Source organism: Accipiter gentilis, chromosome Z (genome assembly GCF_929443795.1).
Source record: "Accipiter gentilis chromosome Z, bAccGen1.1, whole genome shotgun sequence".
In the NCBI taxonomy this organism is placed as follows: Eukaryota; Metazoa; Chordata; class Aves; order Accipitriformes; family Accipitridae; genus Astur; species Astur gentilis.
Genome location: NC_064919.1, coordinates 843562 through 863625, shown reverse-complemented (window position 1 = coordinate 863625; position 20064 = coordinate 843562). Strand labels below are relative to the sequence as shown.

Genomic DNA, 20064 nt, shown 5'->3' with positions numbered 1-20064 from the left:
TGAGCGGAAGCGGGAGGTGTTTCTACCCCTTGCGGGCGGGGTGGGCGCCGCAGAGCGGCAGGCGCATGCGCGTTGGGAGGTGGCGCAGCCCCGCCCCTCTCCCGCCCCCTGCGCGCAGGCGCGCTGCCCCCCTCGCCGCATGCGCAGTCGAAGACGGCGACCCGGCACATGCGCAGTACGGACCCGGGGCAGGCGAGCGGGGTCTTTCCCTCTCCGTCCCCCCCCGTCCCCCCCCCGCCTCGACACCCACCCTCCTCCCACCCTCCTCCCCGTCCGTCTCCGCTTCCTGCGTGCGTGGGCCCGGAGCGGGCGGGGCTTCCGGGAGCGCGGGCGCCGTCGGGGTTGATAAGGCGGAACGGGGAGGGGGGGGGGAGCCCCACCGCTACCGGGATGAGCGACGGCAGCCGGCCGGGCCTGAGGCGTCCATGACAGGTGAGGCGCCGGCCCTGCTTCCCCACCACCACCCCGCGTCGTGCAATGGGCTCGCCTGTCCCCTGCTGGGCGCCGCGTGGAACGCACCACCCGCGCCCCTCCACCAGGGGTGCGCGGCGCCGCCCCCTGCCCCCCCCCAGCGCCGCGCAATGGACCCGTCCGTCTCCTGAGGGGCGCCGCGGGGACCGCAGCACCCGTGAAGTGGTCGGGAGGGCGAGAGCGTCCCCGTCCCCCCCCCCCCCCCCCATGGCCCCGCGATGCGCCCGCCCGCCGCGGGGCGGGGGATGCTACGGGGAGTGAACCACTCGCCGCTAGGAGGGAGGGAAATGCAGTGGGGGGCTAAACTGGGCTGGGGCGGCCTTACAGTAGGGGGGGCTCTGTCCTAGGGGTGGTTGGACTGCGGAGTCTGTGCAGGCTGGTGGGGGCTGAAATGTGCGTCCAAGACAGGCTTGGGGGGCCTGTCCTAGGGGCCTGAGATGGGGGTGACTGGTAGATTGGGGGGGTCCCTGTCCCAGGGGCCTGAGTTGGGGGGTCCTGGCAGTCCTGGGGGTGGCCCTGGCAGGCTTGGGGGGGGGGCAGGTGGGGCTGGCAGTCTTTTGGGGGACTAAGGTGGATGGCTCAGGCAGGCTTGGGGGGGGGCTATCCTAGGGGTCTGATGTGGGGGGCCCCTGGCAGGCTGGGGGGGCTGTACTAGAACCTGGCAGGCTTGGAGGGCCCTGTCCCAAGGGGATGAGGTGGGGGGGCTTGGAGGGCTCCTTGTGGGCCTCTGGGGTTTGGGGGTTGTCTTTTGCCAGGGCGGGGGGGGTGGGCTTTGCCGTGGGAGAACAGGGTCTGGGGCTCTCTGCAGATTGAGGCACCTCTGCTGGGTAGGGAGGCTGTGCTGGGACCACCCCCCCACCCCCCCCCCCCAGTATTCTTCCCCAGGGAGGAGCAGCAGCAGTGGGGGACCCAGCCACCCCCTGAGCAAGCCTGGCCAAGTGCTTTCCCCCATGTAAGTAAGTAATAACTGCAGCCTCCTGCCTGCCTCTGCAGCCTGGGGGGGTACCCAGCACCCAACCCCCCCTGCCCCTCTGGAGGAGCGGGCTCGGGCTGTGTTGTCTCTGCGGCTTTCGGCACTGACACCTTTCAGACCTTCTCTGAAAGTTCCTCACCGCTCTTCCCCGGGACAGGATGCACGCCACCACACTTTGAGATCCAAATCTTTTACGGCGCCACTTCACAGCTGGTTTAAAGTTTCTTGAGCGTGCCTGAAATGGGGCTTTCTTGGTGTGTTTTTTAATCGCCGCTTTTCGGTGCATGCCTGGAAACCGCTTTCATGGCGTCTGTGGGGCTGTCAGGATCCCTTGGTAGCAGATACAGTCCCCATCCATTATCAGAAATAACCATAACAATCGGGCTCAGAGAACGTGTCTAACGACTGCTGCTTGTTCCCGCTCTTCGTTAGTTGTCAGGATCATATTAAAAATCCTCCAGTGCCTTCAAGGACAAGGACGGGACCATGATGGGGTTTGACGCTTCAAGGTGCTGGTGATTCCTGAATCGCAATTCTCCCACTGTCGTAATTATCCTTAAACACACCCAAAAAAACAACAATTTGTTGTTGGGTTTTTTTTTTAAACCAACACCGTCTGTTTTTTTCATATTGCTGTTGAAAGAAGACTCAGTGTGGGCTAGGAGAAGTCCACAGGCGGCAGGTTTGAGATCCTCGCCGTCCCGTGCTTTGCACAAAAATATAATCAAAGGCCAAGGCTTCAATCAATTGAAGGCTTTTACTTGCAGACAAGATAATTAGCACAGCATAGAAACAACCCCTGGATGCGAATGAGCGCAGACCTCACCGAAAAGATCTTTGTTCCACCACTGGGTTCGAAGGCTAGTTGCATCCTGACTGTGTTTTACCCACCTCCAATGCTGTGGATGTGCTGGCATCTCTCTGCTGTGCTGAAGTGTGGCCGCAGGATGAGCCAATCCCAAAATCCTGCAACCTCCATCCCTATCAAATCACTCATTTAGGGGCTGTTTTTCAAAATTTGGGGGATTTTTTTTATTTAAGCCTCTTGTGCATCTTTTGCATCTGTGGTCCGGATCCCTTGTGGGACACTTGCAGCAGGCTCAGCCTCTCCAGGCCAGCTCTGAAATTAATTAGAGCCCTTTTCTGTAGCAAGCTTTTTATTTCCTTTTTAATTAACATCAATGAGCTCTTTGCCAGAGCCCGTCTAGGAGCAGATCCATCTGGAGATCCACCCTTCAGCAGCTGGAGAAGCATTAGCTCCATGCGCTGCAAGGTTCTGCCTGTATTTATTCTGCCTGAATTGCCTGGCTGCCTGCCCCGCATCCTTGCCCACTGCTGGGCGAGTGGAGGAGCCTCGGGGGTAAGCAGAGTCCCCCACATCCTCCTTCCCATCTGGGATTGCAGGAGCATCCCAGGATGCTCACAGGGCAGAGGGTTCCCATTGAGAGGGCATGGGCAGATTTACGTGAGCAAGGAACAGAAATTATTTCCCTTCCGCCTGCCATGCTTCCCTTTGGAAAACCCCTCATCCCTGTAGCGGAGGGAGCTTTAAAGGTGAGATGAGAGGTTTTAAAACGAGGCTGGAGGTTTGGGAGTTAGGCAGGTGCTGGAACTGATCCACAGGGATTGGAAGGGAGTGGGAGCTCCCATCGGGATAACACTATGTCCAGGGAATTCGTCTCAGGCTGCTCCGGCTCTTGTCTTGCTTTGGACACAGCTGGAAAACCCAAACCCTTGTGGCTGGCCACAAATTTATGGGGCTGGGTTTTATGGCAGGGGATGGTGGGGGCAGCGAGCCCAAGGTGACTTTGGGGAAACCCAAGGTGGGGACAATCCCCTCCAGCCACTGCTGTGACGTGGCATGTCCCCTTGTCCTGCTGCCTCCTGTCGCCCAGCACAGTGGGATTTTGGAGCCCAGGGAGTTAATCCTGTCAGGTGACTCCGATTAATTTTTCTCTAGCTGTTTGTTTTGCAGGGGACTGTGCTCCCCACTGCGCTTGTCCAACCCTCCCAAGGGTTTTTTAATCCCATGTTGTGTGGCAGCCAGGTAAAGGGACAATGCCAACAAACCTGCTCCATCCCAGCATCTCCAGGTTTGCAAGGCCTCCATGCTGAATTTTAATTTTGGGGGCGGGGTTTGGGGTTTTTTTTGAGAAACTGGTGCAGCGGAGGAGTTTTTAATCAGCATGTGGGGGTGGCTTTGTGCTGAAACTGGCTGCCTCCCCTTGAGGGAGGGGAAAGAAGAGCGTCAGGAACTTTGCAGGCTTTCCTTGAGCATCTCTCTCTTCTCCCGCAGGTCGTCTCTGCTCTCGCCGCTCCTCCCGCTGCCCCTGGCGTTAGCCACTTCCCCAGTCCTGCGGCAGAAAGGGGGTTACAGCCCACGGCACCACCATGAATGAAGTGTCAGTCGTGAAGGAGGGCTGGCTGCACAAGAGAGGTGAGGGAGGCGAGCCGGGGAGCCGGCTCAGTGGCAGTGGCATACCTCCAAGGCTGGGTCACTGTAGGGAATCCGGCACTGCAGCTGCTGCCGGGAAAGGATAGCTCCGGTTTCCAGTTACTGGCAATTTTAACCTTTCCCCAGCGCAAATGCAGGGCGGTCTCTGCTTCCCCTCACCCCAAAATGGCACAAGGCACCTTGGCACCGCAGGGCATCCCAAAACCCACCAATGCCTTCCCGCTTCAGCTTTCTCCTGCTCCTTGCTCAACACCACTTCACTAGCATTCGGTCTGTGCCACAAGCAAATCCTCCAGCAGCATCGTTCTTAATTGCTTGCCACATTGGGAAGCCGGAGGACAATCCTAACATCTCTTCGCAGACGGTCTAACCCAGTTTGCCAAGCCACCTGCTGCAGTGGCCCTGCAGTGAGACCCCCAACCAGCCCCTTTATTTTTAGCCCTACAGGGGGAATGTTGCAGCATTGTAGCAGCTGCACACATGGGGGTTTATTTTTAAACCCATTGATGGTGGCTCTTATTTTTCCTTCCCTTGCTGAGGGCGGTTTGCAAGGGGACCAGGCATGAAAGCCATCTGCCTCCAGCCACCTTTCTCCCACTGGCAGCCCAGCTGGATCCTTGTGTCCAGCAGGTTCATGGATTCCTCCTTCTGGACAAATATAGCTGGAGAGAGGGAAGCCAGGGCCTCTCTCTGATGCTATTTCTTTATCCAGAGCTGCTGAGCCTGCTTTGGGTCAATTTTGGAGCTGCCAGAGGAAGCATGAAGCTTTTTTGTGCTGTGTTACCTCAGATCAAGCATGTTTCAGGCTAACCTGCTGCTCGCACCTCTCCTAAATTACACCAGCTGGCTGCTTTTTGCAGGAGCTTCTCTGAAGCAGCTCCTAGAAAACAGCTGGAAGAAAAACATCCACTTATTTTTCTGTCTATGAGGGGTCTTTCTGCCATTTAATTTTCCACCTCAGCAGTGGGACCCCCTACGAGGGGTCCTTCCCTGAAAACCCCTGCACCACCCCCTGCGCCCCCCTCTTTCTTGCAGGGGAATACATCAAAACGTGGCGACCCCGGTATTTCCTGCTGAAAAGTGATGGCTCCTTCATTGGCTACAAGGAACGGCCAGAGACGTCCGACCACAGCTTGCCACCTCTGAATAACTTCTCCGTGGCAGGTATGTTGGCACATGTGGCTTCAGGGCTGTCCGTGGTTACAAGCCAGTGCTGGGCAGGGTGTCCTCATCACCAATGCTGTTAGGGAAGATTTTGGGTTGAGGATATTTGATCCCAAACTATCCTCTTCCCTTTTTTTTACACAGAGTGCCAGCTGATGAAGACTGAGCGGCCTCGGCCCAACACCTTTGTCATCCGATGCTTGCAGTGGACGACAGTCATTGAGAGGACTTTCCACGTGGACTCTCCTGAAGAACGGTAGGCATGCAGGATGGCCCCTTCCTTTGGGAATCTGGGATAAATAGCACGTTGTGTTGATCCTAGCTGTAGGAGAGCCCCAAAATCTCTCAGCTGTGATTCCCATCTGCCTGCAAAGGCTGGAGGAGCAGGCGCAGCCCCCTGTGGTGATCCTCAGCACCTCCTTGTGCCACCAATCCCCTTTTTCTCCATAGTGAGGAGTGGATGCGAGCTATCCAGACAGTAGCAAACAGCCTGAAGAACCAGGAACCAGAGACGGACACAATGGATTACAAGTGCGGATCTCCTAATGACAGCACCGGTGCTGAGGAGATGGAGGTGGCTGTCAGCAAAACCCGCACCAAGGCTGTAAGTCGCCCCCGGTGCAGCACCATCTCTTCCCACAAGCAGGATTGTGGTGGATTGGGACTGCCAAGCGATGAGGGAGGTTTATGGGATAAACCTCATCCCCATGGTGTCTGCTGTCACCAGGATAATGGCGGGTGAAATAGCCCAGAAGACCCTATCCCATTCCAGATCCCGCTTGCCCATGCTGCGAATTCTCACCTCCATCTCCCCATTTCTCCCCAGACCATGAATGATTTTGATTACCTGAAGCTCCTGGGAAAGGGTACTTTTGGCAAAGTCATCTTGGTGCGGGAAAAGGCCACTGGCCGCTATTACGCCATGAAGATCCTACGGAAAGAGGTCATCATTGCAAAAGTAAGTGCCAAACCCCAGTGGAGGGTGAGGGGAGCTGGCAGGGCTTAGGGGATCACAGAATCATAAAATAGTTTGGGTTGGAAGGGACCTTTAAAGGTCATGTAGTCCAAACCCCCAAATGTTGGGAGGGCTTTCAAAACGTGCCTCCAAACTGCCAAGCAATGGCCAGCTCCTGCTGTGCTCTAAATGCTGGGGGATTCCAGGAATTACCTTTACTTTAAAACCCCAGGTGTGTTTTGTAATGCACAGTTGGGAGACTTTGTGGGATCCACTCGCTTGCCTCTCTCAGGGGGTGCAGTGCAGCAACGTCCTCCTCCGGACGATCCGGCCAATGAACGTGTCACCCCGTGGGGACAAAAGTGGGGCAGAGATTGGCGCTTGGAGCTCCCATCCCTGGGGTTTTTTTCTGGGAATAGTTGGCAGCCATGAAAATCTCTGATTTTTCAGAAACAATGGGAGATAAATGGCACTTAATTTCTCCTCCCTTTGCAGGATGAGGTGGCGCACACTGTTACAGAGAGCCGGGTACTGCAGAACACCAGGCACCCCTTCCTTACTGTAAGTACGGCTGGTTGTAGTGAGGGAGCAAAGGGGCAGCATGCTGGGATGCCCAGCATGCCCCAGAACAACTGTTCCCTTCCCCTTACTACCTTCTTTGGAAGCATGGAGCCCCACAGCTTCTCTAAGACCTTTTTTTTTTTTCCCCCTCTTGCAGGCGCTGAAATACGCCTTTCAGACAAACGACCGGCTGTGCTTTGTCATGGAGTACGCCAATGGTGGAGAGGTGGGAGCTTAAGACCCAATGCTCTCCTCAGGGCTTGGAAGGATCTTGTCCGCATGTCAAATAGCTGTTTTCAGCTCATTGGTGGATAATTTATTCCACAATCTCCCCTCAGCACATGTTTTGGGAGGTAGAGCACGTGGCTTTCCTCTTGCCCAAGCTTTCCTGGCTCTTCACTTGCCTGTCTCACGCTTGACATCGCAGCAGGCCATTGCATGCATGAAACAACTGTCCAGGGCCCCCAGAGCCCTCTCCCTCATCACCCAAGGAGCTGTGGAACCACAGCACCTCCAGCTATCACTGGCTCCATTATCTTCCAGCCTGTGCTGGTGTCCAGCTTTGTTTCTCCACCCTGACACAATTACCTTGCAAGGGGGAACACAGGCAATGGCATAGCCCCTCTTGCAGGCAATGCACGGCAGCGTTTTTCCCCCAGCCTGTGCTGGCAGAGTGGAGGCTGTCAATATTTTGATCGCTAAAGGCAAGGAGCTTAGGACACATATGACCGCATTAGCTGCGTGCTGAGAGCGATTAATGTGGGTTTCAGTGGGGTTTTTTAAGCACTTTTTGATCAGCTGTTCTTTTTTTTTTTTTTTCTTAAGCTGTTTTTCCACCTCTCGAGAGAACGCGTCTTCACGGAAGACCGAGCCCGTTTCTACGGTGCAGAAATAGTCTCTGCACTGGAGTACCTGCACTCCCGGGACGTGGTGTACAGGGACATTAAGGTACTAACCTGGTGACAGCAGCATCCATAAGCAGTGCCTTCACCCCATCTTAGCACCAGCGCAATTTTCATCTTCCTGGGCTGGTGTTTGGGGGTGTGGAGTTGCTCCCAGCTCTTCCTAAACATCACCCTGAGGGGCCTCAAAAGGTTTCAGCTGGCAGAGCATTGCACTCAGTTGATGCGAGCCCTTTCCCCACTCTCGCTTATTGTGGGTGTCGAAGGACTGCTCTCCACCTGGGGCTGGGGATGTTTTCACACACGTTGCTGCAGGAGGGAGGGTGGGAGCTTGGGTTCAGCAGAAGAGAGCATGAACTGGCCCTGTGGGGAGGTGTCACCCTCATCCCTGTCATGCGGCAATGATGGATTGAGACCCCAACCATCCAGTGGAGCCTTTTGGGGAGCAGCGTCCTGCTCCCATGCTCCCGACTTTGCTCAGCTCCAAACCTTTTCTCCCACCTGTCTGCTTTTTCTCAGCTGGAAAACCTCATGCTGGACAAAGACGGCCACATCAAAATCACTGACTTTGGGCTCTGCAAGGAAGGCATCACGGATGGAGCCACCATGAAGACTTTCTGTGGCACTCCCGAGTACCTGGCTCCAGAGGTACTTAAAGCATTCCCGCAGCCAGGCTTTCCTTGAAACTCTTGTGCCAAAGAGTTTTTTCTGTGGAGGCTATTCCCAAAGTCCAAGATGCAGTGGTTCAGCAGGGGCTTTTTCCAAACATTTGGGTTGCAGGAGAGGTTGTATCTAGAACGGATTTCCCCTCTCCCTCCTTGTGTTGCTGCCTGGTTCTTTGGCCTCATTGACACCATACGCTCCATGTTCCCTCATGTAGGTCCTGGAGGACAACGATTATGGCCGTGCTGTGGACTGGTGGGGTCTGGGGGTCGTCATGTATGAGATGATGTGCGGTCGCCTCCCCTTCTACAACCAGGACCACGAACGTCTCTTCGAGCTGATCCTCATGGAGGAGATTCGCTTCCCTCGTACCCTCAGCCCCGAGGCCAAATCCTTGCTGGCTGGGCTGCTCAAGAAGGATCCCAAACAGAGGTGAGGCCCCACTGGGGATGGATGGGGGGAACTGCAGCACTGCTGGCAGTTCTGGACATGCCTCTCTGTGTCTGCAGGCTCGGCGGAGGTCCCAGCGATGCCAAGGAAGTGATGGAGCATCGCTTCTTCGCCCCCATCAACTGGCAGGATGTGGTTCAGAAGAAGGTAGGAAGGGAAGGGAGTGCTTTGGGGGGTGAGGGGGCAGGCAGGCACTTGGCACACTGCTGGCAAGCAAATTTCTCCTGTTTTCCAGCTGGTCCCGCCATTCAAGCCCCAAGTGACATCCGAGATTGACACACGGTATTTCGATGACGAGTTCACTGCCCAATCCATCACCATCACCCCACCGGATCGCTGTGAGTGCCAATGCTGCCCAGAAATGGGAACCCCCTTTGTCACCTATGCACCTTCCTCTTTATGCAACCTCATTTTCCTGTCACCATCATGGTGGTGGGTGTCACCTGAGGGGCTGGTGGGATAGCTGTCACACCTCTATAAAAGCTCAGGGTCCCTCTCGCTGCCTTGGAGAGGTCTTGGGCAGCTTTGGTGGCATCACTGCCATGGGAGGGAGCAGGGAAACTTGTGAAGACACCAGGGAGGCTTCAACAGCCTGTCCCTCACCATCAAACCCTTCTCTGTCCTTGGCTTTGCAGATGACAACATGGGCTCCCTGGAGAATGACCAGCGGACACACTTCCCCCAGTTCTCCTACTCCGCCAGCATACGGGAGTAACCGGTAGCAGCGGGATTCAGCCTCCGAGGAGGAGGGTTTGGGGGTTCACTCACGGCGGGGGGGATTTTTCTTCCGTGCCTGGCAAAAGGGGGGCAGGAAGCTGCGGCTCACCAGCGTTGTGCTGCAGCACCTTTCAGAAGCCATACCCCTACAAAAGTGCTCTTGCTCCATGGCTCCCACTGGCACCAAGCTGTGCCTCCTGCCCCTAGCCTAGGACTGCTTTGATTTTTATTATTATTTTTATTTTTTAAACTCCTAGAAGTGCTCGCAGCTTTTTAAACCAACCCCCACTTCCCCACAACTGTGGCCTTGACCCCCCCCGAAGCTCAGACAGCCCTCCACCCAGTAAAACCCATGGCTCCCGGTTGGGGAGAAGCTGTTTTGACAGCAGTAGGGAGGGGAAAACTCCCCCCCCATGGCCAGGATCCAATGCTGACTGCCTGGAGGAGGGGGAAACAATAGGGCAGGACCCCCCCTGAGACTGTGGGGTGCATGTCTTAGCTCCTCAAATCCTCCCACCTCTGCTTTGAACTGAACCTGCAGTGATCAAAAACCAACAGTATCCCTGGATCGGCGCCTTGGCAGAGGGGAGTGCCTCAACCCTGCGGCCGGCCAGCGTGGCCCTAAGGAAAATGCGATCCTAAAAGCAATAGTTTGGCTTCTCTGGTGCCTTAAAGCCAGGAGCTGCAGTGATGCCAGGCTCAGTGACACCGGCCACATCCTCCAGCATCCTCAGTGGATGATGGCGTCGCCAGAGGTGTTGCAGAGGGACAGGGCTTTTTGCCACCGCACCGGCAGCTTGGCAACCCTGGCTGCCAGTGTTGGGACTGGGTTTATTCTGGCATGTACCACTGATCCACACCCGACAGATGCTCCATGGATGCCTTTCTGTAGAGGCCACTGTCACCGGGGCTGTTGGCTCCAGACCCTGCCAGCATGGCACAACGCCGGTGGGACCCGGCGGTTGGGGAGCATCATCTTCACCACAGTGCCCACACCAACAATCCAGGCCAGTGACAAGCTGGACTTGCCACCCGGCGTCTCCTGGCGCAGCTGACACCATGGCCACAGTGAGGAGGTAGGAATTTGGTGCCTGGTACCGCTTCCTTGCAGGGAGGAACTGAGAAAAGTTGCTGTTTCTTTCTTGGTTCCTAGTTGCCCAAATTCAGTTGAATTAATTTAAAAATACCAGAGCTGGGCAGGGGGATGAGACCCCCTCAACAAGGTGGCAGTGGCCCGGCATCCCGGGCACAGCAGCCAGCTGGCAGCTCTCGCTTGCCCTCGTATTTGTACGGTACAAGCAATAAAATGGGGGGTTGTTTTTTTGTTGTTGTTGTTGTTCTTTTTTTTTTTCTTCTTCTTTTTTGGAGCAATTAGGATCTTAGGCTTGTCTGGGGGAGGGAGAGTGGAGGCCGAGGGCCCCAACTGCTCCCCCCAGCTCCCCAGAGGGACCCAGGCACTACTACGGTTGATTCCCCTGTGGCCTGAGTAGTGCTCCTGGGGTGTCCCTAAGGACCCGAATACACCTCCCTGGGACCCCTCCCATCATCCTAATAGTGCTCCCTGGGCTCTCTATTATGTGTCTCCGTATGTCCCCATCCATCATGTGTCCCTGCCCCACAGCTGTCCCCATGGCAAGTGATGGCACAGGACGCAGCACTGGTCACCAAGCACTTTACTGATGGCTCCCAGTACAGCCCAGAGTCCCCAACGGGTGCAGGCTGGGAGTGATGGGTAACGGCAGGGCTCAGAACTGCAGGAACTCGGCCACGAAGGCAACCAGGATCTTGCACAGGGCTTCCATCGTGGGAGGGTGCAGGTTGTCCTCGGTGTCCTCAAGCGTGTGCCATACACGTGGGAAGGGCGTGGGGATAAGGTGCAGCACAGGGACACCTGCAGGGACATGGGTGGGACACAGTGGGAGGGCACGTCCCCTGGGACAGCAGCCCACGGGACCCCAGCTGCCCCCCCTGCTCCTTGCCCTGGCCATGCAGCATGGGGACACAGGGATGGTGCATCCCAGGGCACAGGAGGACAATGAGCCACAGGGGACAGGGGAGAGGTGGGGACGTCACCTCGCTGGAGGAAGGGGACGTGGTCATCCTCGACAGGTCCTGGGGCCGGGCTGAGGCGGAAGAAGGGCTGGTCCTGGGGGAGGACGTGCAGCAGCCCCAGCCGCCGCAGGCGCTGCTCTGCACCAGGGACATGGGGAGAACATGGCAGGGCAGAACCTTCTGTGACACCCACAGCCTCCTCCCTGTCCCCATCGCAGCCCCTTGTCCCTGTCCCGTCCCTGTTTCTATCCCTGTCCCAACTCTGTGTCCCACCTCATCCCCCATCCGTGTCCCGATTCCCATGTCCTACCTGTGCCCTGTCCTCATCCATGTTCTATCCCATCCCACCCCCTTGTCCTGATCCCACCCCCTTGTCCCCATCCCATCCCCTTGTCCCCATCCCCATCCCGACCCTGTCCCCACCCCTCTGCCCCCATCCCTGAGTCCCACCGATGGCGACGAGGCGCAGGAACCAGTGGTGGGTGCGGGGGAAGTGGCTGTGGATGGCAGGGTGACGGGCGCCCAGCAGGTCCAGCAGCACCAGTAGGCTCTGGGGACACCATCATGGCGATGGGGACACCAGCACAGGGACACCACAGTGCCATGGGTCAGAGGCTGTGGGACTGTCCCAGCTGGGCCAACACCATGCTACCACCCTGAGGGCCCCCAGACCATCCCAGTTGGGTCACAGCGGTGGCAGGGACTGTCCCGGCTGGGCCAGTGCCATGTCACCACACTTCAGTGCCCTCTGATCAACCCACCACCCTTGGCCATCATCGTTGGATGCCATGGGACCATCCCAGCTGGGTCACAGCCAACAGACCACCCCAGCACAGTGCCACCACCCTCTCAGGTGCCACCAGACCGCCCTCAAACCGCCGTGGGGCTTGATGCCACTCACCATGGTGGTGATCTGGGTGCCATGTGGCCCATGGGGGGTGGCAGCCATACGTGCCGCCAGGTGCCGGGCACCATAGAGGGAGTCAGTGACGCTCCAGTCCCCGAAAGCTTCTTCCCCATCCAGGAACAGCAGCTGCAGCGTCACTTCTGCGCCCTGCTGGGACCCGGGCGTCCAACGGGGAGGGGGACCCAGGCATCTGGGGGGGGGGACCCAGGTGTCCCGGGGAGGGGGGGAACCCCAGGTGTCCTGGGTGCAGGGGGGGCCGGAGGGACCCAGGTATCCTGGGGGGTCACAGGATGGACCTGGGTGTCCTCTGGGGGGGGTGGTCAGGAGGGACCCAGATGTCTGGGGGGGGGGGGAGGGGTGGCAGTCCAGGCCTTTGGACCACCCATCACCCACCCTGTCCTTGGTGTGTCGCAGGGGCCGGTCAAGGGCAGCTGCCAGCTCCAAGAGGATGGCGCAGGGCACAGCCGAATCGGTGGCCCCCAAAAAGAGCTGCTGGCCGGGACCAGGGGGCAAGATCTTTGTGTCGTAGTGACAGGCGAGGACCAGGCGGCGGGGGGCAGCAGGGGCGACCGTGGCCACCACGTTGGTGAAGGTCACTGGTCCCCGGGGAGTCACCGCTTCAAAAGTGTCAAGCTCCAGGTGCCAGGCAGCCCCCAGGGCACCCAAGGACCCCATGATGTGCTGCAGGGATGGGGACACTGGTGAGAGGCATGGCAGCATATCAGGGGGGGGTGCAGTGGTGGTGGGGGGTCTTACCTGGCGGGCAGCGCGGCTCCCGGGCCCTCCTGGCACCCGTTCTCGCAGGAGGGGCCGCAGGAAGGTGTCCCACAGGCGGGTGGGATCCAGCTGCCCCAGCAGCGCCCGTAGAGCCTGCTCCGAGGGGGGACCGGGGGGGGGGCTGGGGGAGGGCTGTGTCAGTGTTTGGGGGGGGTGGAGAGGGTGTTGGGGTCCCGCGGGGGGGTTGGGGTTCCCTGGAGGGGTCTAGGTGCCCCTCATGATGGCGTCTGGGGGGGAGCTTAGTAAGTTTACCCTGAGGGGGGGAGGACCTGAGGGATGTTGTGGGGCTCCAGGGTGCCCCTGGAGAGGTCTGGGGTGCCCATAGATGCACTGGGTGCCCCCATCATGGGGCCTGGGGGGGGGGGGGGTCAGGGAGGGGGCTGAGGACCCTGTGGGATGTCGGGGGGCCCTGAGGGGAGGCTGGGAGCCCCCCCGGGGGTCTGAGGGACCCTGGGGAGGGCTCTATAAGTCCTTGGGGATGTTAGGGGTCCCTGGAAGGGTCTGAGGGCCCCACCATGGAAGCATTGCGCGGCCCCATGATGGGCTCTAGGGTGCCCGGGGGGGCTCGGAGTAGGGTGAGGGCCCTGGAGGGAGAGGTCTGGGTGTACCCCGGGACCCACTGGGCGCCACCGCGACCGAGTTTGGGAGACCCCAGGGGATTGGGGCGGGGGGGGGGGGGGGGGGGCTGTCCTCAGAGGGGCTGGGGGCCCCGGGGAAGGTCGGGGGGGTCTCCATGGGGTGTGGGGGCTCCCGCGGATAGCGTGGAAATGCAGGACATCCCCTCCCCGGGACCCCACCACCTCCCCGAGACCCACCGGGACCTCCCCTCCCCCCCGCTCACCGGGCCAGTGCCCCGCTCCCCGCCGGGCCATGCGACGTAGAGGAGGGCGGCAGCAGCAGCTGCCAGCGCCAGGAGCGGCAGCAACGGTCGGGGACAGCGGCGCGACCGCGGGCAGAGCCCGGGTCCCGGCAGCGGAACCGGCACCGCCACCGGGCCGGGACCGGGCCCCGAACCCGCGGACCGGGCCCGGCGGGAGCCACCGGGGCCCTTCCGCATGGCGCGGGGGCGTGGCCTCCTCCGTAAGGGGCGTGGGCTCCATGGGGGCGGGGCCGTGGAGGGTAGCCAGGCGACGGGGACGCCGCTGATAGGGCGCGGGGCAAGGCTGGCGCACCAGGCCCAGCCCTCTCCTCGAACGGCGGGCTCAGGGGTGAGAGCGAGGGCGCATGCGCGGTGGCCCGCGGAACACGAGCGTGCGCAGGCGCCGCTGGGCAGACCGCCCCGGGAGGCGGGGCCGCGGCGGAGACGTCACTTTCAACGTGTGATGTCACGACAGATGTCACCTGGGCTGGGGGCATCGCTCCAGGCGGGGATGTCCACCTCGGACCAGGACACCAGTCCAGAGACGTGACCCTGGATGGGGACGTCACCGCGAATGTGGATGTCGCCCTGTACCGGCAGGTCACCCGGCATGGGGACGTCACCCTCCATGGGGATGACGTCATCTTCCACGGGGCCATCACCCCAGACAGCACCATCACCCTCCACAGGGCCACCACCCTCCTTGGGGCCAACAGCCCAGCTGGGGTCACAGCCACAGGGCTTTCGCCCTCCAGGGGGACATCAGCCCAGCTGGCGTCATCGCCGTGGGGCCAGCACCCTCCACATGGTCACGACCTTCCCCAAAGACTTCACCCTCCATGGACCCATGACTCTCTGTGGGACAACCCCCTACCACCTATTGCTACCACCCTCTCTCTCTCCACCCCCTTCGCTTGGTGCCTTTTTTTTTTTTCTTTTTTTCCTTCAAGTCTTGAGTTTTGATGATTTTTTTTTTTTTTTTCCACCTTCTTCTTTGCCCTTTCCAGCAACCACCACAGCCAAACACCCCCCACTATGTCCCCACATCCACCACCACCGACCCTGCCGGCGCTTGTCCCTTCACCTGCCGTCATCGCGCCGGGTGGCTGGGTGTACCCAGTTGTTATCGTGCAAGCCCACCCTGCAACCGGGCGCTTCTTTATCAGGTCTCCGGCAGCACATCCAGTAGGATCGGCCGTAAGGCAGGTCGTGGTGATAGGGCTTGGGATGCCATCGGCACAGGGACACGTCCCCCTTCTCATAATGCTTCTTGCACTGCTTGCAGGGGTCGTCGCGGTAGAGGGGGTCGCGGTTCCAGCGGGAATCGGTGGCCTGCACCCCAAAGGTCTCGATGATGGACTTGAAGTAGTGACAGGAGCACTTGAGGGCGGCCAGCGCTTGAGTAGGCAGGTAGCTGAAGATCTTAACCATGACATGCTCTGGCAGCAGAAGCATGTACTGCCGGGGCTCCAGCAGCCGCTGGATCTTGAAGCGGATCTCCAAAAAGTCGTGGGAGACGTGACGGTACAATCGGCAAAGTGAGGGGTCGGGGACAGCTGACGGCTCCTCACTGGCTTCCGTGTCCTCCACTGCCGGTGTCTCCTCAGGGACAGGCAGGAGGAAGAGCTGCCCTGGCGGTGGGTCCTCCTGCGCCGGCAGCCGCACTGTCTCCTCCTTCATCTTCTTGGCGCTGTCCTTGCCAAAGAAGACGCATTGGTCCACCACCCCTGTCACCACCACGTCCACGTGGAAGCCAGAGGTGCAATCCCGCGCTGACGCCGACGTACCCTCACCAGTTCCTTCACCCATCTCCGGCTTGACAGTGGTCGCCAACCCCTCACTGCACCCTATGTCCATGTCAGGCCCATCCCCATCCCCCTTGGGACCAGCAGTGGCCAGGAGGAACTCCACATTGTTGGGCAGCACATCACGGGATGGGCTGATCAGCTGGTAAAGGTCACAGGTGATCTTGTCCTTGGCGCGACCACTGGCATTACCACCACCACTCGCCGTCCCACAGCTCATAAAAACACAATTGGGACGCCCGCCAGCACCTGACTCGGCTGCAGCAGCTCCAGCGCGGGGCTCACGGCCACTGGAGATGCGGAAGGCGATGCGCACCTCACCGGGACCCGATGTCGACGATGCTGCCGCTGCTGCGGCACATTCAGTACCTGGGCGGCACAACCCATTGGGTCGGGTGCCACCGTGCTCCCGCTGCCGTGACTCAAAGTGGGCAACAGCTTCTGCCACCCGGCTGGAATCAGAGCCACTCGGTGCTTTGGTTTCACCGCTAGCTGCCTCCATGAAGACAACTGGGGCGGCAGGAGCGCCACAGGGCCGGGGGAAGCTCTGCAATGCCAGCGCCGTCCTCTGCTCCACCAATGCCACCATCTCCGCCACTGACAGCAAGTCAGGGGCTTCACTGGCAGCAGTGGAAGGTTCACTGGGACACTGGCAAGCTGCATCCTTGCTGCCAGTAGCCCATGCTGGGCTTGGCTTGCTCTTAGTGGGGTCATGGCAGCGCCGGCGCCGCTTGGCTTTGGAGCTATCGCTGCCCCAGTTGCCTTTTACCTTCATGGTGCTGGCACGGCCGCCGCTGCCACCACCGCTGCTGCCACCACCGCACTGGTGTGCCACAAAGAAAGCCACCTTCTCCTTGGTGTTCCCCGGTTTGATGACATACCATGTGTCCAGCAGCACCCGTCCTTCCTCTGCCGATGCTGGAGGAGCCTGGGCAGCATCGGCAGGAGCCGGTGGTGTGTTTTCGGAGGGGGCCTGGGCTCCAGCAGGCTCCTCGGTGGGACGGCAGGAGAAGGGTTTCTTGGTGGAGCCAGGGCCGGGGCATGGTTTGTTCTGGGAGTAAGTGCCGAAGGGCCGTGGGCACCAGAGCTGCAGCTGGGGAAAGGCGTTGGGCTCCATCAGGGCAGCATGGCACTGCCGACGATGCCGACGTTGCTGACGTCGTGGGCTGCCAGCGCCCGTGCCCAAGCCTGCCATGAGAGAAAGGGGTGTTAATGGGGATGGCGGGGATGGCGAGGACAGCATGGGACTGGCAGGCCCAGTATGGGGTTGGTGTGGGCCAGAATGGGGCTTTGGAGGACAGTATGGGGCTTTTGCAGATAGTATGGAGCTGGGAGGCCCAGTATGGGGCTGATGGTGTCCAGTATGGGGCTTTTGCAGATAGTATGGAGCTGGGAGGCCCAGTATGGGGCTGGTGGGGTCCAGTATGGGGCTTTTGCAGATAGTATGGAGCTGACAGGCCCAGTATGGGGTTGGTGGGGGGCAGCATATGGCCAGTATTGGGCTTTGGGGGCCAGTATGGGGCTCTTGCAGATAGTATGGGGCTAGCAGGCACAGTATGGGGCTGGTGGAGCCAGTATGGGGCTGGTGGAGATGGTGGGGACAGCATGAGGCTGGCAGGCCCAGTATGGGACTGGTGCAGCTGGTATGGGGCCAGTATGGGGCTTTTGCAGATAGTATGGAGCTGGGAGGCCCAGTATGGGGCTGGTGGGGTCCAGTATGGGGCTTTTGCAGATAGTATGGGGCTGGCAGGCCCAGTATGTGGTTGGTGGGGGCCAGTATGGGGCTGGCAGGCCCAGTATGGGGTTGGTGGGGGCCAGTATATGGCCAGTATGGGGCTTTGGGGGCCAGTATGGGGCTTTTGCAGATAGTATGGGGCTGGCAGGCACAGTATGGGGCTGGTGGAGATGGTGGGGACAGCATGAGGCTGGCAGGCCCAGTATGGGACTGGTGGGGCTGGTATGGGGCCATATGGGACTTTTGCAGATAGTATGGGGCTGGCAGGTCCAGTATGGAGTTAGTGTGGGCCAGTATGGAGCTTTGGAGGACAGTATGGGGCTGGTGGGACCAGTATGGGGCTTTTGCAGATAGTATGGGGCTGACAGGCCCAGTATGTGGTTGGTGGGGGCCAGTATATGGCCAGCATGGGGCTGGCAGGTCCAGTATGGGGTTGGTGGGGGCCAGTATGGGGCTTTGGAGGACAGTATGGGGCTTTGGAGGCCCAGTATGGGGCTGGTGGGGTCCAGTATGGGGCCAGTATGAGGCTTTTGCAGAGAGTATGGGGCTGGCAGGCCCAGTATGGGACTGGTGTGGGCCAGTATGGGGCTTTGGAGGACAGTATGGGGCTTTTGCAGATAGTATGGAGCTGGTGGGGTCCAGTATGGGGCCAGTATGGGGCTTTTGCAGATAGTATGGGGCTGGCAGGCCCAGTATGGGGTTGGTGGGGGCCAGTATGGGGCTTTGGAGGACAGTATGGGGCTTTTGCAGATAGTATGGAGCTGGGAGGCCCAGTATGGGGCTTTGGGGGCCAGTATGGGGCTTTTGCAGAGAGTATGGGGCTGGCAGGCCCAGTATGGGGTTGGTGGGGCTGGTATGGGGCCGGAATGGGGCATTTGGGGACACTATGGGGCTGGCAGGACAAACAGGGAGCTGGGGGAGGGGGGCGGGGGGGGGAAGTGTAACGGAGCCATTCCTGGGCCGTTCCCAGTACCGTTACTAGGTCGTACTGGGGTCACTGGCGTGGGCCCTGGGGGCGGTGCCCGGCTGTGCCCTGCCCACGGCTCCTCCCTCAACCCACTCACCCCCCACGTCCCGCTCCGTTTGCATACTCACGGGTCTCGCGCACCCTGCCCGGAAGGCTCCGCCCCCCCACCGGTTCCGTCCCGGCGCGGTCCGCGGGGGGGGGCGGGCCCGGCCTTTAAAGCGGCCGCGGCACCCGAGGAGGCGGGGCCTGCCCGCCCCCAGCCTTCTAACGACCGCCGGCTGCAGCCGTTTGTTGACAGGCCCTGCCCGCGAGGTGTCGGCCAATCAGGGAGCCGCGTTCGGGCCATGCCCATATATGGACGGCGGCAGCGCGGAGCGCCGGGGGCGTGGCCGGCGGAGGGGCGTGGCCGGCGAGGAGTGGGGGGCGTGGTCGGATGTCCCCGCCCTCCCTTGGGCCGCGGGGACGGGAGGGGCGCGGACACGGTCCCGCGTGGGCACGGGGCGGGGCAGGGGTGTGTGCGTCCCGCGCGCCCCCCACGCACCTGCGGGGGGAGGGGAGCCGATGACCCTCGTGAGTGACGCGAGGCGGGGCCTGTCCTCGCCCCAGGTGTGACACGGGGACACGCCCGCCCCCCCCCCCCTCCGCCCCCCCGATCGCACGATGCGGGGACACGCGTGTCCCCGCGCGCCACACAGGGGCGCGCCCTCGGTCTCGCGCCAGGCGAGGGCAGCCCCGCCCCCGCGGGCAAAAGCCAGGGGCACGCGCCGCCCCGGTGTCGCACGGGCGCGGACCGGGGTGTGTGTGTGTCCACCACGGTGTGTCACGGGTGGGACACGCCTGACCCCCGGTGTGCCGCGGGCACGGCCCCGTGCCCCCCCCCCCCTCCCCGGCTGTGTCACGAGTGGGAGACGCCAGTCCCCCGCTGTGACATCCCCTCACCGGGCCCCGGCCTGGCGGCCCAGCGCTCGTTACCGAGTACGAGCCCGGGACTCCGCCACCGGCCCGCAGGGCGCCGCCACGCCCCGGGGCACCGCCCGCCCACGCCCACGCCCGCCCCCCCACCCACCCCCCCCGTCCGTGGCCCGGGCCCCGCCCGGTGCCGCCGCCCCTCCCCCGCTCACCGGGCAGGTGCCGGGCGCGGCCGCTCCGCCTTCTCCGCGCCGCTTCCGGGGTGTCCCGCGCATGCGCTCAGCCGCCGCCCTCCACGCATGCGCCGCGGGACACTGGGAGTTGTAGTCCGCCGGTGGTGAAGGCGCGAAGCCTCCGCGCATGCGCCGCTGGGGGATGCTGGGAGTTGTAGTCCGCCGCCGTGCTGCCCGGTGGCCACGCGCTTGAACGACGGGTGTGCCGGGAGGGGTATTCCACGCGTGGAGGCGGTCTGGCGGCGACGGGGATCTCCTCTCCCCGCCCCCAGTCACCCCCCACCCCGGTCTCCCAGTGGCACCATGCCGTCACCCAGTGACACACCAGTACTCCCCCACCACCACCCACTGACTCTCACACACCCCGGTCACCCAATGACACCGGCAATGACCCCCCCACACCAGTTAGCAGTGTCACCATCAATGACCCTCCCCAGTGACACCCAGGCCCGGTCCCCTGTGACAGCCCAGTAGCACCCAGTGACACCCACCCCAGCCACCAGTGGCCC

The 20064-nt window shown here is 60.9% G+C and overlaps 2 protein-coding genes across 3 annotated transcripts; one reads left to right on the top strand and one right to left on the bottom strand.

The window, feature by feature from the left end:
* Positions 1-263: 263 nt before the first annotated feature.
* On the top strand, positions 264-10634 carry AKT2 (AKT serine/threonine kinase 2). 2 transcript variants are annotated; one of them, XM_049795541.1, is made up of 15 exons: positions 264-432; positions 2642-2804; positions 3741-3881; positions 4935-5063; positions 5208-5319; positions 5514-5667; positions 5890-6021; positions 6514-6579; positions 6737-6805; positions 7405-7527; positions 8001-8129; positions 8362-8576; positions 8654-8741; positions 8830-8932; positions 9230-10634. In XM_049795541.1, the coding sequence occupies exons 3-15, from the start codon at positions 3836-3838 to the stop codon at positions 9307-9309; spliced, it is 1446 nt and encodes a 481-aa protein (XP_049651498.1). In that variant the 5' UTR covers positions 264-432; positions 2642-2804; positions 3741-3835; the 3' UTR covers positions 9310-10634. The 2 variants fall into 2 exon arrangements, with proteins under 2 accessions (XP_049651498.1, XP_049651497.1); XM_049795540.1 differs by lacking the exon at positions 2642-2804.
* A 335-nt stretch (positions 10635-10969) lies between these two features.
* FBXO46 (F-box protein 46) lies at positions 10970-19637 on the bottom strand. The gene is made up of 9 exons (XM_049795726.1): positions 19535-19637; positions 14991-16899; positions 13889-14458; positions 13027-13168; positions 12664-12951; positions 12265-12417; positions 11814-11913; positions 11385-11501; positions 10970-11202 (listed from the first exon to the last, which is right to left on the bottom strand). Exons 2-9 carry the CDS (start codon positions 16826-16828, stop codon positions 11057-11059), a joined length of 3354 nt encoding a protein of 1117 aa, XP_049651683.1. The 5' UTR covers positions 16829-16899; positions 19535-19637; the 3' UTR covers positions 10970-11056.
* Positions 19638-20064: the final 427 nt, after the last annotated feature.